The 20,159-nt window shown below is 36.0% G+C and overlaps 1 protein-coding gene across 1 annotated transcript in view; it reads left to right on the top strand.

Annotated features, from left to right (window-relative positions):
- Positions 1-20,159, top strand: part of LOC145683671 (1-acyl-sn-glycerol-3-phosphate acyltransferase alpha-like) — a 368,125-nt gene that overhangs the window by 278,892 nt on the left and 69,074 nt on the right. Inside the window, exon 2 of the mRNA XM_081755022.1 lies at positions 2,631-2,754. Within this exon, the coding sequence (XP_081611148.1) occupies positions 2,642-2,754 (113 nt within the window). The 5' untranslated portion in view covers positions 2,631-2,641. The remainder of the gene's footprint in view (positions 1-2,630; positions 2,755-20,159) is intronic.

Genomic DNA, 20,159 nt, shown 5'->3' on the forward strand with positions numbered 1-20,159 from the left:
TCCTCTATTTTATAACATCCTTGGTGGGTTCACACTGTAATTGGTAACTGTTCGACCAGGTGTACCTCTAGGGGCAGAAGATTGAACTACTGAATAAAGATGGCGCGTTGCAGAACAGTGCTATTCAACCTTTTTTTCTCGCGTACCCGTAGACACAGTTCGCCACCAATTGTGTACCCCTGAAGCTGTTTTAAAGAAATTAAATCGAAATGAACTTATTAAAATTAATACGTATGTTCTGTTGATTAAAAAGAGGGACAAATAGAGACCCAACAAAAGAACAAACAGGGTTCTCTCTCTATATATAAAAATGATATGGGAGGATAAAGTGTACATCCGAAAAAATTAACATGGGAAATTTCAAAACATATGGGAGACATCCAGTTCTCCCCCTCACCCTTCCTGATAATTCGTACACTGATGACAATGTTAAAAATTCAAAAACTAAAAGTAACTTTAGAACTAATTTGTTAATAAAATGACTGAACTTGTATTCGGGACGCCGACTCCTCGATTCTTGGTCGAATCTTCGAGAGTGCGAGAATCAGAGCTGATTCTGGATTCAAGCAATTTCTGTGCATCGTTTTTATTGATGGTAATGCAGTGAAACCGTGTTCACACAAATATGTTGATGGAAATGGAAAAAGTTGCGAAATAGCACTGTCACTAAATTCATTGTACTCTTTTCGAGTATAAATACAAAAGTCACAAACTAACAAGTTATCGAATTTCATTTGCAGTGAACTGTCAACAGACATTTTCAGCAGACCCCCAGAAGCAGCATTACGTACCCTCAGAAACACCTTCGCGTACCCCCGGTTGAATAGCACTGGTGTAGAAGAAAAGGGCAACACAAAACCCGAGTGAAATTCACATTGGGTATATGGGAAAGAATAAGCGAACCATAACATCATCTCCAGAGACAGGACAAGATGTCTCTGCGTAAGGTAAGGTAACCAGACATCCCGTTTTAGACCAGACAGTCTCTCTTTTCGACTGTTGTCTCGTTTCTCCTGATACTCAAACGGGACGCCTAAATGTCCCGTTTTAGAGCAAATGTAAACAGAGTGTCTCGTAATTGTTATACAAAATATAAATGGTCAAAACAAGTTGTACGCTCTTTCGTTAAAATGACTGTGTATAGAGCTATTTTGGTACCAATTCTTAAAAGGAGTTTATAGATCGTGCATGGAACTGGCAATTGTTGGGTACTACTTAAAAAAACCTGCGGTATTATCTTTATTTCTGTATTTTATTAACTTGAAAGCACTAATGCAATCAGAGAATTTAATACCTCCTGATTGATATGAGTGCCGTTTTAACAAGTTAAAATTCTGGTCACCTTAATGTAGTGCAAATTCTTTGGAGAGGGCTGTGTGAACCCTGCAGATTTGCCATGTTCTGGGCGCAAACAGCATCAACGAACGAAATTTCACGGCCGTTGATTAAACGATTCGTGGTGACAGACGAATTCATCTTCGAACTTTGTCGAAAATGTTCAACATTTCGTACAATACAGTGTATGAGTTATAAGCAGCGTTAGAAGCGAAAAAAAAAATCAGAGGCGGTACGTTTTATTACGATTTTGACAACATATCGGCTATCTAAATGTTGAGATACAGTGGGAGTACGATGCCTAAAAGATTGCATTTCTATTTACATAATGACTGAAAACCATTGGAGAGCGTCTCTGTAGTTACGAGGGGATAGAGAAACTTTGATCCCCCGCCAACAACTTTCTAAAAAAATTAATAATATTCTGTTATGTTCTATTATAGAGAATTATACACGAACATGCTCAAAAAAACCGAGTTTTTATATTGACAGTTTCCTGCGGGAAAGATTCCGGATCTCCGACTCGTCTGAGGGTACTCCAAGTCCCCGGAAGATCCGCCCCCACAGCAGACAACCCCAAAATCGCCCATGCTAAAAAAAAAAGCATTTATATGCATTTATATATGTGTGTGCATTACACACACACACACATACATAAAAAGAAACAATATAATATTGCACATCAAAATATATCTAAACTAGATTAACTTCTTTAAAAACACCTCATTTTAAAAACAAAAGATAGGAAAAATATAACAAAAATGTGGATGTTGTGAACTTAGATAGAAATTATTTCTACATAAGAAATAAAATATTTTTACGTACAAAGCCATTCCTCAATTACTGTGTGTAAAAATGGATTTATTCAAGATATGTAGCATCCACTCTCCAGTGACGGTGTATCTTGATCACCGGAAAACCAGAGGCGTCGTGGCATAGCACTGCATACCGTCTTACTGATATGGGTTGATTGTCTTCCTGTTCCCTGGTTATTCGTCTGCGATTTACTGCCAGCGTTGCACTTTTATTGGTTTGTCCGTAATGTTTGAGGTTCATAATTAAAAATAAAAATATTATACTAACAAAATTGGTTTTCACAAACCCTACCATAAGTAACAATACAGTTGCAAGGATTACCACCTTGTATTAAGAAAAAGTAAATTATTAATTTGTATTTTCTTTTACTCCAGAATTAAAAAAAAAATCACTAGCTATGTTACATTTAAATTTTATGGAGGTAGATCCTAACTTTTCCATTCATTTTTATTTACATTAATGATTCTTTTACATTTTAGTGCACTTAAATATGAGAAGATCTGGTTGGTATGCCTTGGCTCTTTATTGTTCACTTAATTTAGTGGATTTCCATAAAATACTTGTGAGTTTTAAGGACTTGGAATTGGCAGCATTGCTTTTGTGGTAAGTAAAATATAGTGGTTCAGATCCAGACATTACCTAAGCTTTAATATTAGTACCATTGCTGATAGCTACAAGTATATTTTGCTGTTGTGTAAGTACTTGAGCATACTGGAAAAAAAACTTTTGACCCTTCGTAGTCATATGAAGTGAAATTTACAGAAACCTATCTCAGGAATAGTTTAGGATACATCAGAGGCGTAAATAAGGGCCCCGCAGACCCCGTATTGCGGGGCACCTCAAGCCATCAGAGGCCCCCAAATCGTGAAGTGGAAACTAGGGTAAGGGCTTCACTCCACGCTGTCTGTGGAAGGGCCCCTAAACCTTTAGTTACGCCACTGGGATACATAGAGAACATTTTATAAAATTTCAACTCCATAGGGCGATAAAAAGAAAAGAATCATCGCCCTCTCCCCATCTTGCTTCCACTTTTTTTTTTTTTTTTTTTTAATACGGTACTGAATTTCACAAAATTTCTGCTTACCCGAGAAAAAGTCTAAGTCTCCTTTCCCTCCTTACGGTTATGTTGATTTTGAGTTTAAGGTCCCATTCAACAGCGAAGCTATTTGAGACGTGGACTACTGATTAACGTGGATTCCGAACATGAGCTACCGCCAGGAATCGAACCCGGGTCTCCCACGCCATAAGCGCGCACGCTAACCTCTTAGCTCAGAAGGAACTCTTTCCTTCTTAGGGGTAGTATTTTGTAAATCTTCGTCTCCTCCTCTGTTTAGGGTTCATGAACGACATTTGTACAAAATTTCAAGTTTGTGCGACCAATAGTTTTAGAATCTGGTGAACGTCAAGAAAAGGTTCCTCTATTCCTCTCCTTTTACTGGTCCAATTTCTTCAAACTCTCTAATCCTCGGTCTAAGCTTCAAAAAATATTATTATTATTATTATTATTATTATTATTATTATTATTATTATTATTATTATTATTATTATTATTATTATTATTATTATTATTATTATTATTATTTATTTATTTATTTACTTATTTATTTATACACATTTCTGGGCATTTTCATGATCTATGGCCTTAAGACACGTATAAGGAATAACGCGTGGGACACGTATAAGGAATAACGTCCCACGCCGATCACACAATCCGGAGAAGGGAAAAGAAATGAAGCGGTCTGGGACCTGTACGTTAGGTACTATCCCGTCATTCGCTTCGTATGAATGAGGAAAACCCAGTAAAAAAACTCTCAGGATGACTAGCCTGAAAAAAGTGTTACTCCTTTTCGACCGAGCGTTCCCACCTAAAATTGAAAATAATAATTGAAGGGTAGGATGCAAGAACGAGGTAACTCCACTTTTAGAAATTTTTCCGGAGCTCCCTGCTTCTTGCTCTAACTTCACGATGAACACTGTATATAGATACCCCCTTTTACATTATAAGAACACTGAATATAATCATCGGATCCACATGATTCTTGCAGACAAAATAGAGTGATTTTTTTTTCCTACATGAACATGTGAAAATCTCAAATTCGTTAAAAAAAAATGGACCTACCTAGTTCTTGCACCCAACCCTGCAATTATAATAATAAAGTTTTACGTTCAACACTTTTGAAAAACTTGTGAAGGTAGAGAAAAGGTTCAAGGACTCCTTTCTCATCTTAGGGGTCAGATTTCATGTACTTGGTCTTGCTCACAGTTTAGGGATTAAAGCAGAACATATATATACCGTAAGAGGAGTAACTTTGCAGAAAATTTAAGCAATTTTAAAGAAAATCACATGTATCTTACAAAAATACTGATCTAGAACACTGTATTTTAAACATATAACATAGATATAAAAGGAAAACATTAGTGCAAATTCATTAGTAAACATTCAGTATGACCATAGTTATTGAAATGTAAACTTTGGTGCACAGTAACACCATACTTTGCACAACATACGAAAAGGTATGTTCAACATACGAACATAACGTTCCTGTGCAATATTTTCCCTTCAGTATTTATACATTTTACTTTCTATACAAAACTACATGCAGTCTACAAACATTGATATTAGAATGATGGTACCGGTATTGGTACTTAGTTTGAATTATCGATATTTGTAAAGAATTTTTTTTGTATTTTCTGGTACCGGCACAGGAACCACATTCTAATAGTTTAGCATATGTCCCACAAAAATGCAAACACAGTAACATAAAAAGAATATCCGTGAATTGACTTGCCTTGGTTTTCTTCCTTATGACCAAGAAAGAATATCATCCCAACCGTAATCAGTGGAAGATTTACGGGGTTTGGGACTTTGGGGCTAAAGCCCACCCAAATTGCATCATTTCTTTTCTTTTTTTTAATCTAATGTTAGTCATTCGTATGTGTATAAGCTTCAAGTCCCCTCCCAAAAAAAAAGTCTAGTGATTTCTAGAAAAACGAAGCCTTTTTGAGTGAAGCCCCTGTCAAACTACTTTTCTGGATCCTCTACTGTTCATAATTTTCCAACAAGATATTCATTCCGGCATCTACCTAAACGGGAAATTTACCTAAAATTAGAAAGCAGGAGGTTCTAGTGGTAATAATTTCCTATCTAAGCGGTATTTTGGATCGGTGCAAAGTAACCCCGAGTAGAGCCTAGAGACTGAAACCACCTTTTCCCAGTTGTATTTTTGTTATGACTTTAAAACGTTTCGCATTTCAATTTCAACTATTCCATCTAAGTCCCATTATACACAGTAGTATTCTACGAAACTGACTTAACTTTGACGGAAATTCTTGTACGTGATATCTTTCAAATTTTGGCGGCCTTTACAGTGATTGGTTTTCATACCTCTACAACAATGAAGCCTCCAGGTAATTAGAACTGATGTTAATCGCCTACATTATAACCAAAATACAATTAGATGTTCTATCTTACGGGGTCAGTTGAAACTTCCTGTTTACTGTTCATTGTTTTACCGACAGAAGAGTGTGAAACTTTTCACATTTTGTGCAAAGGAACCCCTGATGTGCAAAGTATATGGATGGTATTTTACGGTATATGGATGGTATTTTGTATATATGTGTGTACGTATGTTTCAGCATAGCTCTGGAACACCTGGAGCCAGGGTCGGATCCAGGACTTTCTAACGGGGTGTGTGCACGCACCAATCAGTACCAAAATAACCCATCACACTAAAATTCTTCAAAATAATATGCGACAATGTTATTTACCCCCTGACAATATATAGAACGGAAGGGGGTGGGAGTATTTTAAAGAGGGTCGCAAGTAATTGCAGGAAAAAATGTTTTTCTCTCCTCTGGCTTCTGTTTTCTGCCCTACTTGACAAATGTTATATTGTTTTGCTTGATGAGTCCTTTGAGTTGAGTTGATTTTGAGTTTAACGTCCCATTCAGCAGCGAGGCTATATGAGACTAGGACCTACTGATTAACGTGGAATCCGAACCACATGAGCTCCAGCCGGATTGGTGAGTCCTTTTCCTTCAACCTTCACAAAATCGACTTAAACGATTGCTTTTACAAAGCTTTGCTTTCTCTTAAGCTCTGAACGGAAAAAAATAACACCAGAAAATTTCGGAGTGTTGCTATTTTAACTTGTAGCTTCTCATTTTAGATAATGTATATTTACAACAAACGGGGGTGCACGCGCACCGGTTCACGTCCTAAATCCGACCCTGCCTAGAGTAATTTTAACCGAACTTCAGACATGTATTACTTACAGTTTGGAAAAGGATACTGTCGGTGTAAAAAACCTTTATCACAACTAGGGGCAATGGAAGGGGAGACAGGTAAAATAATCGAAAATGTCCTGTATTAGTGTTGATTTCATAGTTTACTGGATTTATGGGTTGATTGGTGACAGTTTGGGAACCCTTTAAGTCCAAATTCATCCTCCAGTGACGGTAAGACCCCCTACCACATATAGGAAAGTAGACGGGGAGGCATTAAAATGATCGAAAACAACCTATATTTGTGTTTTTGGGCTCGCTGAGATAAACAGTAACACTTCGATGCTGTTTAAATCCAAATTCAGCCCCCATTTGTATTTCTGAAGCGGGTGACAAAAAATAATTGAAAAGTACCAATACTAATGTCGAATCCATAGCTTTTGGCGTCCCTAAGATGACTGGTGACAGTTTTAGAGTCCTCTCCCAGTTGGGGTAAAACTTTCAGTAGGCCTACTAATATGCGAGAGTGGGGCAGTCATTAAAATTACAGAAAACGACTGGCATAGTGTCGAATCAACAGTTTTCGAGGTCGCTTAGATAAAAAGTCATACTCCAGATGCCATTTAAATCAAATTTCAACCCTATCTGCAGAGGTTGGGGGGGGGAAGATTAAAGATAAAAGATCAAAATGAGTTATACTTGTGTCGAATTCTTTGTTTTCAGGGTCAGGGAAACGTCTGACCCGTTTGAAATGACTTTTGGAAGAGACAATACCCTTCAAGCTGTTTCATTTTTTAAATCATACTAATTTGATTTAAAAAGTATTCTGTGGGGGTAGAGTGTTTTAATATTTATACCAAAAGTAGAGTATCTTTTGTACTTTTATCAATATAGTTTCATTGAAATAAATATTGTAAAAAAAAGCAGGGTATTCAATGATTTCCCATAAATGCATTTCCCCGTGCGCAGAACGCGCATTTCAGCTATTATAATACAGGGTGTTTCAAAACAACACCGACAACGTCTGGGAGGTGATTCCTCACATCAAGAAAAGACAAAAAATAGGAACTAATATGTGCACTATTCAAAAATAAATGTTTCAGAATCCTAAGGTACTCATGCAACAATTTTTATACAGGGAGTTTGGCTACGGGGATGTAATTTCAAGTATTCACCGACCACGTCTATAAAGATTGTTGCGAAAGCTCCGCACGATTTTGAAACTTGGATAAGGTACATACTAGTTCCTAAGTGAAGTCTTGACCTGACTATGGTAGGTCCCATAGTTTTGGAGCTATGGACCTTTAAAGTTCAATTTTTCGTGGTTTCGGCAGCCTATAACTCCGAAAGGAAGCATTTGTGCACCAAGCTTGGTCTATACTTTTTGTCTTATCTTGGTGTCAGGAATCACCTTCCAAACATTGTCTGCGTTGTTTTGAAACACCCTGTATAAACAGGATGGACAATGTTGATCATACACTATAACGGAAACATCAAAAGAGAGAGAGAAAAACGAAACTTTGCACGAAGCAACTATAAGGAGGGAGACATCTTTGTATTTATTAAACAGTAAGACCCAACGATACAATGTTGCCAATCCAATAGAAACTTATATTTTTTTTCAAATGGCACTACGTCAGGTTATTACATATTTCAAATCAACATGTCAAACGTAAACTTAAAATACCACTTTTATTATTCAGTATTGCAAACTAAGGATGTTATAGCATTACAAACATTGAAAGTTCGGAAGCCTCTAACGCACATACAGCACAACGGAGATGCAGAGGCTAATGCGCATCTAAAGTACTTTTGTGTTGGATACCATGGTCATGGTATGACTTGTTTCGAATGAATAGGAACGAAGTTACCAAGGCTTGAAAATTTTAACTTTTTTGAAAGTCTTTATTTCAAAAAATTGCCTAGATAAGTATATCTAGTTACTTGTATGGTTTGTAATTGATGCGTAAATTATTTTACTGTTTACAACACTTCGATATCTCAAACCGTTTCGGAGATACGATAAACATTGATAAAGTTCGCAACACTGCTGAAAATGGTGTACGTGTATTTGTGGAAAATATTTAAAATAATTGTTGTTTCCCACCTCTTCTATAGCATTACAGCAAAAGCTTTTAGTAGCTGTAAGTACAACAAGATCTCGCACTTACGTCATTTTTTGTTCTAAAAAATCTATATTCAGTTTATTGCTATTATTACATGCAAAAAGAATTTATTTGAGTATGTTATTATTACATCTAAAAATAATTTATTTGAATAATATTTTATTTTAAATTTTAACTCATTTTTACCTGATCAATCCATTTTCTTCATTATTTCTGCTGATTATAGAAATTGTACATTCTTCTGATTGTACGTTAATTTTAATATTTAAATGGTTAGTTATTTGAATGTGTAACAGGGGCGTCATTTAGGGAGGGCAGGAGGGGCAATTCCCCCCCCCCCCAAGCGTTTGACGTTTACGTATACTTTAATCGATTGTCTACTAATATATTAGTACAAAACGTGAAAGTCTTACGTCAGTGGTGCTCTTGCCCCCCTCAAGTGAAGTGTGAAATGACGCTCCTGATGTGTAACAGGGGAACACATCACTGTGATGAGTAATTCGCGCAGGGCGATCGGGTTCTAGTCGGAAAAAGACCTTTGGGGAAATCAAAAAGGTGGGATGACAATATAAAGCAGAATGTTGTGAGGTGGGTAATAATAATAATCCGGCTTATCAGAGTATAGCATCCAATTGACAGGTTTTGTTTCTGTGGCGATGAACTTTTCGATTCCTTAAAAGTTAAACCATAACGTTAATTATTTCTTGGGTAATTAACATAAAAAATTTCTTTTATAAAATCTCCGTTCGTAAATTGACGTTAGATTTTTCGTACTGACTACCGGTAAGAATAATTACTAAAATAGCAAGTTCATATTTTGAATGAATCAGGATTTATGTAAAGATGAAATGACGCCAATTTGAGGTTGTTTTCTTTTAAGTGAATGAGCAAAGTTACTGAAATTTTGCCTGAAGAAATGAGTCTGTTAAGTATCAATGATGACTGGCACTTTTTCTTTTTTTACGAAGCGGCGTGATGTAACATTACTTGTAGAATGCTGACCAGTAACTTAATTACACATTCTGGAAGGCAACAACTTTAGTTACAACTTGTTTTGGAAAGCGTGCTGAATACAAGTAAGTATCGCGATTTTTTTGTTTCATTCTCTTGTGATCTTACCCAGGAAATCTAGTTATTTTTATCTGTTTATGTGTTTTTAAGTTTAGTTTGGCTGTACAAACTTTTCCATTTTTTAACAGACAGACACTGTACCGTGTTTTCTTTTTATCAGAAGTAAGTCGATAGATAACTCCTCGCGTTGTATGGGTAACGTTCATTATGGACCTTGCTAATATTTGTTCCAATTCTTAGAAAAAAAAAAAGAAAGAAAAAGAAAAGGAGCACACACTATTTCCCAGCGGAAAAGAAAAATCAAAGTATTTGTGTATATGTGACCTTGAGAATAAATGCTTCTTTTCGGACAGCATAAAAGTGTCCAAAACTGAAAGTGATTTGAAATTAGGACATTTGTGAAGGGGCTGCCTTCTGAGGCTATAACGAAGTATTAGAGTGACTTGTATCGGGCGAATACTTGTATTAATTGGAGGAAATGATTCTCTCTCTAGTAGTCACAAGTAACAGAGTCGCCTTTTGCCAAAACTGTAAGTGAGGCGCAAATCTTATACTGTATATTATTTAGATAAAAGATTATAGTTATAAAAGCTTTATATATCAGATTTTGGAAGCATGAAGAAGTTGCTTTTAATACAAAATTACTTTGCATCATTTCTACGCAGAGAACACTTACATAACTAAATTTTGTTGTATATTTAGTGTACAAAATACGAAAATAGTGAGCACAGATCGCTCCAGAAGCAAGCATGCACCCGAATTTTGAGAATATTTAATTGTTTATTAGATGTAATGGTACTCAGTGGCGGCGATTGGACGTTAAAAGTGGGGGGGGGGGCAAGACATGATCTGAATATTTATATATCAATGTTAGTTTCCCTGCTTGATGTTAACACTTTATTTAACGGAAGGTTGTATAACTAATAGGATACTACATTTTTGAGTTAAAATACCGTATATCGTATTTCATGTATTATTAAGTAAATTCACAAGAGTAACGCAAGTAAGTACTAGCCCTTTGTACTCCTAAATAGTAAAGGACAATTGTTTGCTGACGATCTAAAAATCTATCACAGTATCTCCACGTAATTACACGCTATTTCTTTGCAAAGTGACATTAATGCTATTTCCCTATCGGCGCAAATCTGTCTTCAACATTAGGGGGACGGGTAAGACCGTTCCCATATATTTGGTCTAGGAATTAATTCGTGCGGGTGGACAAGAGATGGCGCAACGAACGGAGCGTCCCACAGTTCCGTGTATCCACACATGTGTTGCAAACCCCTGTCATCGCGTATCGTTCGTAGTATAGGGCAGTGGATTAAAGCGTCAACAACACCAGTTTGTAGTTAAGTGAACATGGCGCAATTTGTGCCTGATAAAGTGTTTTTGCGGGGTGTCCTGCTGCATTACTTTAACATGCAGAAAAGTGCGACTGAAAGTCATCGTATTTTGGTGGAAGTGTATGGTGACCATGCTCTAGCTGAGCGAACGTGTCAGAAGTGGTTTGCACGGTTTAGAAGTGGTGATTTCGGCTTGGCAGACCAAGAGCGAGCTGGACAGCCAAAAAAATTTCAAGACGAAGAATTGACAGCATTGCTCGAGCAGGATTCGTGTCAAACGCAGGAACAACTTGCAGCAGCATTAGGCGTTGATCAAACAACAGTCTCCAAACGCTTGAAAGCCATGGGAATGATTCAAAAGATGTCACATTGGGTTCCACATGAATTGAAAGACAGAGACGTTGAAAGACGAAAAACCATTTGCGAATTGCTGCTTCAACGACAGAGCAGAAAGGGGTTTCTGCATCGAATTATTACGGGTGATGAGAAGTGGATCCATTACGAGAACCCTAAACGAAAAAAGGCCTGGGTGAAACCAGGTGAACCAGGTCCATCACAACCAAAACGAGATATTCACTGTTCAAAGGTTATGCTGTGCATATGGTGGGATATGAAAGGTGTTTCTGGTGTCGTGGTCTGTACTAGAGCTTTGCAGGTTGCAAACGGTCGGAAATTGAATCAATTAATGCGTTTGAAGCAAGCTCTGGCCAGAACACGACCAGAATGGGAGAACAGACATGATAAACTTATTGTTCAACATGATAACGCTCGCCCACATGTCGCAAAACCGGTCAAAACCTATTTAGAAAATGTCGGATGGGAAGTTTTACCCCACCCGCCGTATTCACCAGACGTTGCTCCTTCGGACTACTACTTGTTCGATTGCATGAACAACGATTTGATTGGACAGCGGTTTACTTCTTCAGAAGATATCGAAACATGGGTCTCTGACTGGATCGCTTCCAAGGATGAGGACTTCTTTCGCCACGGAATCCGTACATTGTCTGACAGATGGGCGAAAGTGGTGGCTAGCGATGGACAATATTTTTCTTAAGGTATTTATGTATTTTGTGTTTGTACTACAGCTTCAATGTGTGCGTACCAACCGCACGAATTAATTCCTAGACCATATATATATATATATATATATATATATATATATATATATATATATATATATATATATATATATATATATATATATATATAGAGAGAGAGAGAGAGAGAGAGAGAGAGAGAGAGAGAGAAAGAGGGAGAGATAAGCGATTAGTGCGATGCAACGACATTGCGCAAATTTTTCTAAAGATTAGATCGTTGATAATCTAAGTAATTTATGTCTTATTAACGAGGAGCAGAAAGTGCTGAAATTGCGCAAATTTCCGCCGCGACGTTGCCAACAACAGGATTTAAGGAATTGTGTGAAATTTTGCATCGAAATGAAATGTATAAAGCTATTCCTTTATGAGATATATTTTATTGCATTCTAATATTTACAAAGCAACATACTTATTTACAGAAAATTTCATTTTACAGTTTGAATGCTTGAAATTTAAATCCTACAGCTTTTAAAAATGTCATACGTGCCTTCTCATAGTTTCTCTGCGAATTCCTGAACTCAGCATACTTCCTCATGACAAACTCGCTCCTTTTGACTTCTGCTGGTCTTTGGGCCTTTGAAATTCCTTTTAATATGGACGTTATTTTCATGGCAGTTTCCGTTTGGATCTCTAACAAAGCAGAAATCACCGTATGAATATCAGGAGCAGGGAAGTAAAATTGACTATTATAATGTCTGTGAAAAGCTTCTGGTCCATTTGTCGTCCGACGCATCGTGGATGGTATAGACGCCCACATGACAGGTGGATACCTAAAATTAATAAAATAAAAAGATCCTTAGTTCATGCACACAATTATTGACAATTTATATAAAACACTAAAACATTTATAACACTAGATTCAAGAAATATTTATAGTCTTGGTCCGTAATTTGTTTACAACTATCAAAACCTGCATTTTAATCTACGTCTTACATGAAGACAGAAGAAAATTTCACTATAATTAAGTTGCATTGAGAGAAAATACCATATCAGCACAACCATTAATGTTGTGTTCAAACTAGGACAACAGTTTTTGCAGTATTAAGAGTTATTGAAGCATGTGCTACTATAGATGAAATTCAAAAGGAAGCTACTTACTTGCAACCGTCTTCTATGTAGTTTTCTAGGACGTAATCGGAAAATTTATGCCCTGTATCATCCGGCGTCATTGATATTAGTTGAGTAAAGGCATCTGATACTTCTGTTGGATGTAAATATGGCAACCCAAAAAATGCCTTTATCCATGAACCTGTAAGAAAAGCAATAATAATAATAATAATAATAATAATAATAATAATAATAATAATAATAATAATAATAATAATAATAATAATAATAATAATAATAATTTGTTAGAATAAGCAAGCATTGGGAAAGTAGTGAAATTGATGGATCTTACTGTTGGCTTTATAATTTCTTCATTTCGTACATTATTAGAACAGCAGTTTATTTGCTTTTAAGAATGGTGACTGAATTAAGATTCTTCAGTCAAACAGAATAAGATTCTATTTTCAACTGTATTCTGTATTAATATATAACAAAACAAAGTCCACATGGTATTATTAAATTAATAATAAAGAATAATAGACCATAATAATATCAATAATACCTAGTTCAGATTTTGGATCCATATATGCTTGTCGCAGATCATTGTCGGCTTGAATCCTCCGCCACCATGTTTGTCCCAAATGGAATCTGCAGCCACGAATGTCACAATTTGGAAACACATTCTTGATGGCTTCGTGAGCAGCTGTTTCAAAATCAACGTAAATGATTTTCAAGTCGAATCTACTGTCTAAGTTTCTTATCATCTTCCACATGGCCACATACGTATTCTTGTCTTTCTTCGGCAAAAATGCAAAACATAGAGGTAGATAATATCCATTTTTATATGCATGTATTGTATATAACTGTGTGAAATGCTTAGGAGCATAAGTGAAAGTTCCATCTGCAAATACTTCTAACCCGCTGAACTCACACAGAAAACTGAAAAGAAAATAAGATTAGTGTCAGAAAAGAAAATAGTAAACAAGACTGTAGTGTCATATCGTTAGGTGAAATGCTATGTTACGATATATTTTGTGAGAATCAAAAAAAAAAAAAAAACTATTTTACTATAATTTGGAAATAAGACGGAAAAAGGAACTTTTCTGTTCAAGCAACTACTTCCTATTCTACTTCTTGATGCTGTAAATGAAACTCATTTCAAAGTTAATGGTTATAAATGAAATTATACTTACTCGATATTTTTCTTACACGTGAAAAGAATTATATTAGCTTCATCATCAACAAAGATGAATCTTTCTCCGTCAATTGCTATATCATCCTGCTTCTGAACCATTTGCTGTATAGCCTCTACGGTGTTTCTGGGTAGACGAGGAGTCACCTTTCTTCGATTTTTATAAATAACGTCTCGGCATCTTTTAATTTCTTTATGATCAAGTGTGTCATGATGTTCCAATTTTGAAACTTCCTGCCTTATAATTTTATTTGGCTTCTCGTTCAATTGTTCAGTGGCTCGTCGCTTACAATTCTCTCTAAGAAAATGCCGTTGAACACCATCTTCATCTTCACAATGATTATGAATATCTTTCCTTTCTAAAACTTCACTTGTATTTTCATCCATTGTTATACTAGCATTACAGCTTTTCTTAGTACATCTGAAAGAAAGGAAATAATAATTAAATCGTATCACGTGTTCTAAACTTACTATTTAAAGAAAAATGTATTCACTATTTCACTGGCAAAAATGTTATATCTTCCATCACCTTTTAACAAAGTATAGGTCCAATTGACTGACATAAATACTAATGCAGGCTTACTTATTCACTTACGAAAGTATAGGACAAATTGCCTGGCATAAATATTAAAATAGGGACTAGACACATATTTTAACAAAATATAGACCCAACTGACTGACATGGATATTAATGTAACTTTCCATTACTTAACAAAGTATAGAAGCAACTGAATGGCATAAATATTAATATAGGTTACATCACTTAACAAAATATAGGTCCAACTTCCCGACATTAATACTAATAGTGTGTTACATCTTTTAACAAAGTATATATGGATCCTATTGACTAGCATAAATACTAATATAGGCTTACAGAACTTACTAAAATATAGGTCAAGCTGACTACTGAAAATACTAATGTAGGCTTTGCATAACTTAGCAAGCTATAGGCTTATATACATGCAAAAATTATGTACTACATTAACTTACCTCCAATTTGAGCCTTTTTTTCCTTGGCGAAAGAAACGATACTTAAAGCCTCCCATTAATACACAAGGTACACCTTTTTCTGTTTTCGTCAATGTAAACTCCATTCTGAAAGTTTCACTTATGTTTCTCCAGTTTATTGCTTCCTGTTTATATTACCCTCCTCACTAAAACTTGCGATTAATTCTCGATCCTGATTGGCTCGTTGTGATTCTCGTTCCTCATTGGCTTGTTCTATTATTGGTTTATTATATCCGCAATTCGTTCGGGGTTTTAACAGAACCTGAGGAGGTCTGACATACAGTTGCTGGTGACATTTGGGAGAGTGCACAACGGAGAAGAATAAGCTTTGCAGAGAAGAATTGCTGAGATGCATTGCTTTCCTGAAGAAGGTGTTCCAACCACAACCAACATAGATAACATCAGAGATGCATTAAAACAGCAAAACGTACAGTTCACGAACCTCATTCGTGTCCAAACAAAGGAGGGACCAGCACCCATCTTGAGAATGTTTTCAACATTTGCTCTGGCCATATACGTTGAACACGCTTTGCCGACAGTCGGCTAACGGAAACGCTTTGTTATCTCTCTGGGAGTGAAGCAAATACACAGTAATTAAAGAACTGAGGCCCTTTTCAGGCCCACAAACCAATTTCAGGTCCAAAACCTTTCTAATGTACACTGTCCGGTAAATATCTTCAGGATAAAACAGTTGAGAATGCTCTAAGAGCATTGCCAGAACGAACTTTAAAAGAATGGAGAGATCTAGCGGGAAGGATAGCTGTAATTGTTCCTAGATGTAAAGGTAAATCTTTTTATCCGCACCCTCTTCTCTTTCTCGCAAAAATTAACAAAATATCATCTCTTTATGACTTATAGTTCTCGAGATATGACTGCTTAAATATCTAGAAATTCGAACTTTTTTAGTCAGTATCACGGGAACGGTAAGTCATAGAGAGATGATATCAGTGTTAATCCCTAATAGAACATTAAACATTTTCGTACTGATATTAATTGATGGCCAGTTGCACAGTGGCCACCGGTTACTATTTGCTACCAAAATATTTACCACCCTTTTAGATATTGACCAACACCAATATGACCTCTCTATGACTTACGGTTCCTCAAATAATGCTCCTTAAATCTCTGGAAATCGGCCATTTTTGGCCAATATCATGGGAACGGTAATTCATAGAGAGACGATATTGGTCTTAATCAATACCTAAGAGGATGGTAAACACTTTGGTAGCAATATTAATTGGTGGCCATTGGCCAAACCAGAACTCTTTAAGTTCGTTGAAAACCGCGGCGAGACACAACATTCGACATGCTGCTTTAGAATTCTAACTGCATGTAGGAGGTACACGTAGATATAAGTTGCTGCATCACTCAAGGGGGCGAGCTTTCTTGCCAAGGGGCCCTATTTATCTCTAATACACTGACCACTCATTCTTGTAACAATTTATACGATAATACCTAGGTAATATATAACAAATGTTTCTCACAGCACCTAAGAACAACTAAGACGCAAATGCAAATCTAAGTATCATTTATAGAAAGGTGAAAGGATAGTTATTAAGATATGTGGTAGACACACCTGAAATATGTATACAAGTGCTTGTTTCTGATTGGCCAAAACTGGAAGATATAGACAAATCTTTATTTCTGATTGGTCGAACGTCTGTTCACGATATTTCAAGAGAACTTCTAGAAATATTTATATATATTGTTTATTTTATATATGTTTGTTTTCCTTACAGTATTTCAAAACTATTTGCTTTCAATAACTATATTCTTACAGTTTTAATCTTACAGTTAGATATGATACGGAAAATGAATGACTGGGACACATTCCCCAGTCACCCTCTCTAACGACGCCATTGCACACATATAATATAGATGACTGAAAATGCTATTGTTATCCATTACTTTGTATTTTTTTTTTTTTTTTGTTAAAACGACTTGCATTTTGGTGACTGTTTTTATTAGTCGATATACTTATGGTAATGATGGCAACGTTGCACAAGATTTTTTTCGCAATTTCCAATTTTGTTGCCTGCTCATTAAGGCTTTATCTGTGTCAACAGATAAGCGTGGGAAAATTTGCGCAATGTCGGTGCACCCGATTAGTGATGTTCAAAATATTTATGAAGTTGAAAAACATTGCTATGAAGTATCAGGGGAGCAGAATTATCTTCAGTGGCGTATTTAGGAGGCTATCGGGCTCAAGCTCCCCCGAAATAAATTTATTAGTTTTTCTCATTCCACGTACAACAATAATCCTTCTTACAATTTCTCAGAATGTCATTTACTTTCCATTTTCTTATGCTCTTTGTTCAGAAATAATAATGTTTTGTCAAATTTCATTCCATGTAAGAACTGCGTCGTTTTGTTCTTTCTTTCGTTCTTTCTACTTTTCTGTTTCTTTTTCTTGACGCTACTTTCTTTCATTTTGCGTATCATACTTTATTGACCGTTGTCAGTTGTGATTCAAGTCGGCCGTTATCAGTAACACCAAAAGTAAGAGGAGTTGATAAGCAAAATTGGTGTTCCACACCAACTTGCGCGGATATCAACATTGACAGGACTTTAGTTATTATAACAAAGGAAAAATTATATCGTTTAGTTATTTTTAAAAGAAGGAAATTATTGAATTAAAAAAATCAAAACGTGGGAATAATCAGCCCGGGAAATTAGGAAGGCCAAGAGGATGCTTCCTTTTTCTTATATGAATAGAATAAAGGGTTAGATTCACTCCTAAATTTTTGTATCATATCATATAGGATTTATCGGTCTGCAATTCTTGCCATTATGACTTCAATTTAATGCATAAATTAAAATATATTTAATTCTCAAACTCAGGTGGACAATTGCCCACTTCCTTCCTTGTGTTGGGCATAGCCCCTCGCCATTGGTTGTCTTCAACATTGGGAGGTGGACAGATTTGAGGCTTATTCTACGGAAAGGAGATGAAACTCATATTACGGTAGATGAATCTGATCAACTGTTGTAGTGTATATTATATATTAGGCGATGTAGATGAAGTACTAGTATATATCAGTATTACAAATCACTGCCGTGAACACATTCTGAAATCTGAATACATGCATATTTATAATTGGTATGTTTCTAGTTAGGCATCCACAAAGATCCACGTTAAAATTGTTTTATAATAATATAATAATATAAATAACGACTTCCCCAAAACGATGAAGAAACAATATATCAATTATGTATGACGCAACAATACTTTTTGGGCAAAATGATGATAATCTCAATAACATTACAGGAATCGTTACAGAAATCTGACGCATGCCATATACTCTTTAGTTAACAGGTGTAACCCTATCATGGAAAAAAATATTCCAGCAATTGAATTCTTTGCTTTGCTTACGAAGTATCCTCTCTCAAAAGAAAAATTGGGACACGCGGAAATACGTAGGAACAAACCATGGTTCGAACTAGCAGAGAAGAGAAAACAAGCAAAATTACATTGGCTACAAAATCCGAATAACTACACAAAATTTCGTAGACATCAGGCGCGAAACTTTCAAAACTTTTAGAACAAAGAAACGCGATTTTTTGAAAGCTAAAATTAAGGAACTTGAAGATAATAGTAAAAATAAAAACATTCGGGACATGTATAAAGGGATCAACGAATTTAAGAAAGGCTATCAACCTCGTGCTTATATTAAAGAAAGCTTATGGAACAGTTCTCACTGATTCAGATAGCATTTTAAATAGATGTAAAGATTTCTTTGACGATTTGCATAACACGCAACCAAAAACTAAATGTGCGTGGAGAAAGGGAGATACACACCGCAGAACCGTATATTCCAGAACCCAACCGAATAGAAGTAGAAATCGCTATAAAGAAATTAAAGAAACACAAATCTCTGGGTGTAAACAAAATTCCGGCTGAGTTAATTTTAGCTGGAGGCGAAAAATTGTGGAACAAGATACATAAACTCATTATCCTTATCTACAACAAGGAAGAATTGCTACAAGAGTGGAAAGAATCAATCCATAAGAAATGCGACAAAACTGACTGTAATAATTATCGAGGCATCTCTCTTTTGTCAACATACTATAAAATCCTTTCAAATATTCTATTAGCAAGATTGACCCCATACGCAGATGAAATTATTGGAGATTATCAATATGGATTTAGACGAAATCGATCAACTATCGACCAAATATTTACCATTCGCCAAATATTCGAAAAGAAGTGGGAATACAGTTGCCTGGTACATAAACTATTTATTGACTTTAGAAAGGCTTACGACTCGGTTAGGAGAGAAACGTTGTACAGCGTTCTTACAGAATTTGGAATACCGAAAAAGCTAATTAGATCAATGAGGCATGTTTAAATGAATCCCAAAGTAAAGTTCGGGTAGGAACATTTTTGGTCACGAGCTTTCACGTCGAAAATGGCCTGAAACCAGGAGATGCGTTGTCGCCATTATTATTCAACTTTGTCTTGGAATACGCTATAGGAAAAATCAAAGATAGCAACCAGGGCCTAGAGCTGAACGATGTTCACCAGGTTATGCGTACGCTGATGATGTAAATTTAATAGGGGATGATAGGAGAACAATAGATAGAAATGCAGAGGTCTTATTAAACGCTTGCTTTAAAAATGGAAAAGCAAAGAGAAACCAATTTCATCTCACTTTCCTTTGTGGCAGTCATACACAAATCATCACACTTATCTACAAAAAGCACTTTTCAAATTGGATTATTGGGAGAGCCTCCAGTTCCAATGTGGGGGGGACATGTCTCCCCATTTCCCCGGAATTTGTGCCCGTACCTACAGCTGAGACAACTTTCCAGCATGAGGAGAGGGGCATATCCTCCTCTGGCGTTTATTGCAATTTGTGTCCAAGTAGCGGAAGTGTAATTAATACATATTGACGAGACT

The sequence above is a fragment of the Thermobia domestica genome, chromosome 1 (genome assembly GCF_964235325.1).
Source record: "Thermobia domestica chromosome 1, izTheDome1.hap1.1, whole genome shotgun sequence".
Taxonomy (NCBI): domain Eukaryota; kingdom Metazoa; phylum Arthropoda; class Insecta; order Zygentoma; family Lepismatidae; genus Thermobia; species Thermobia domestica.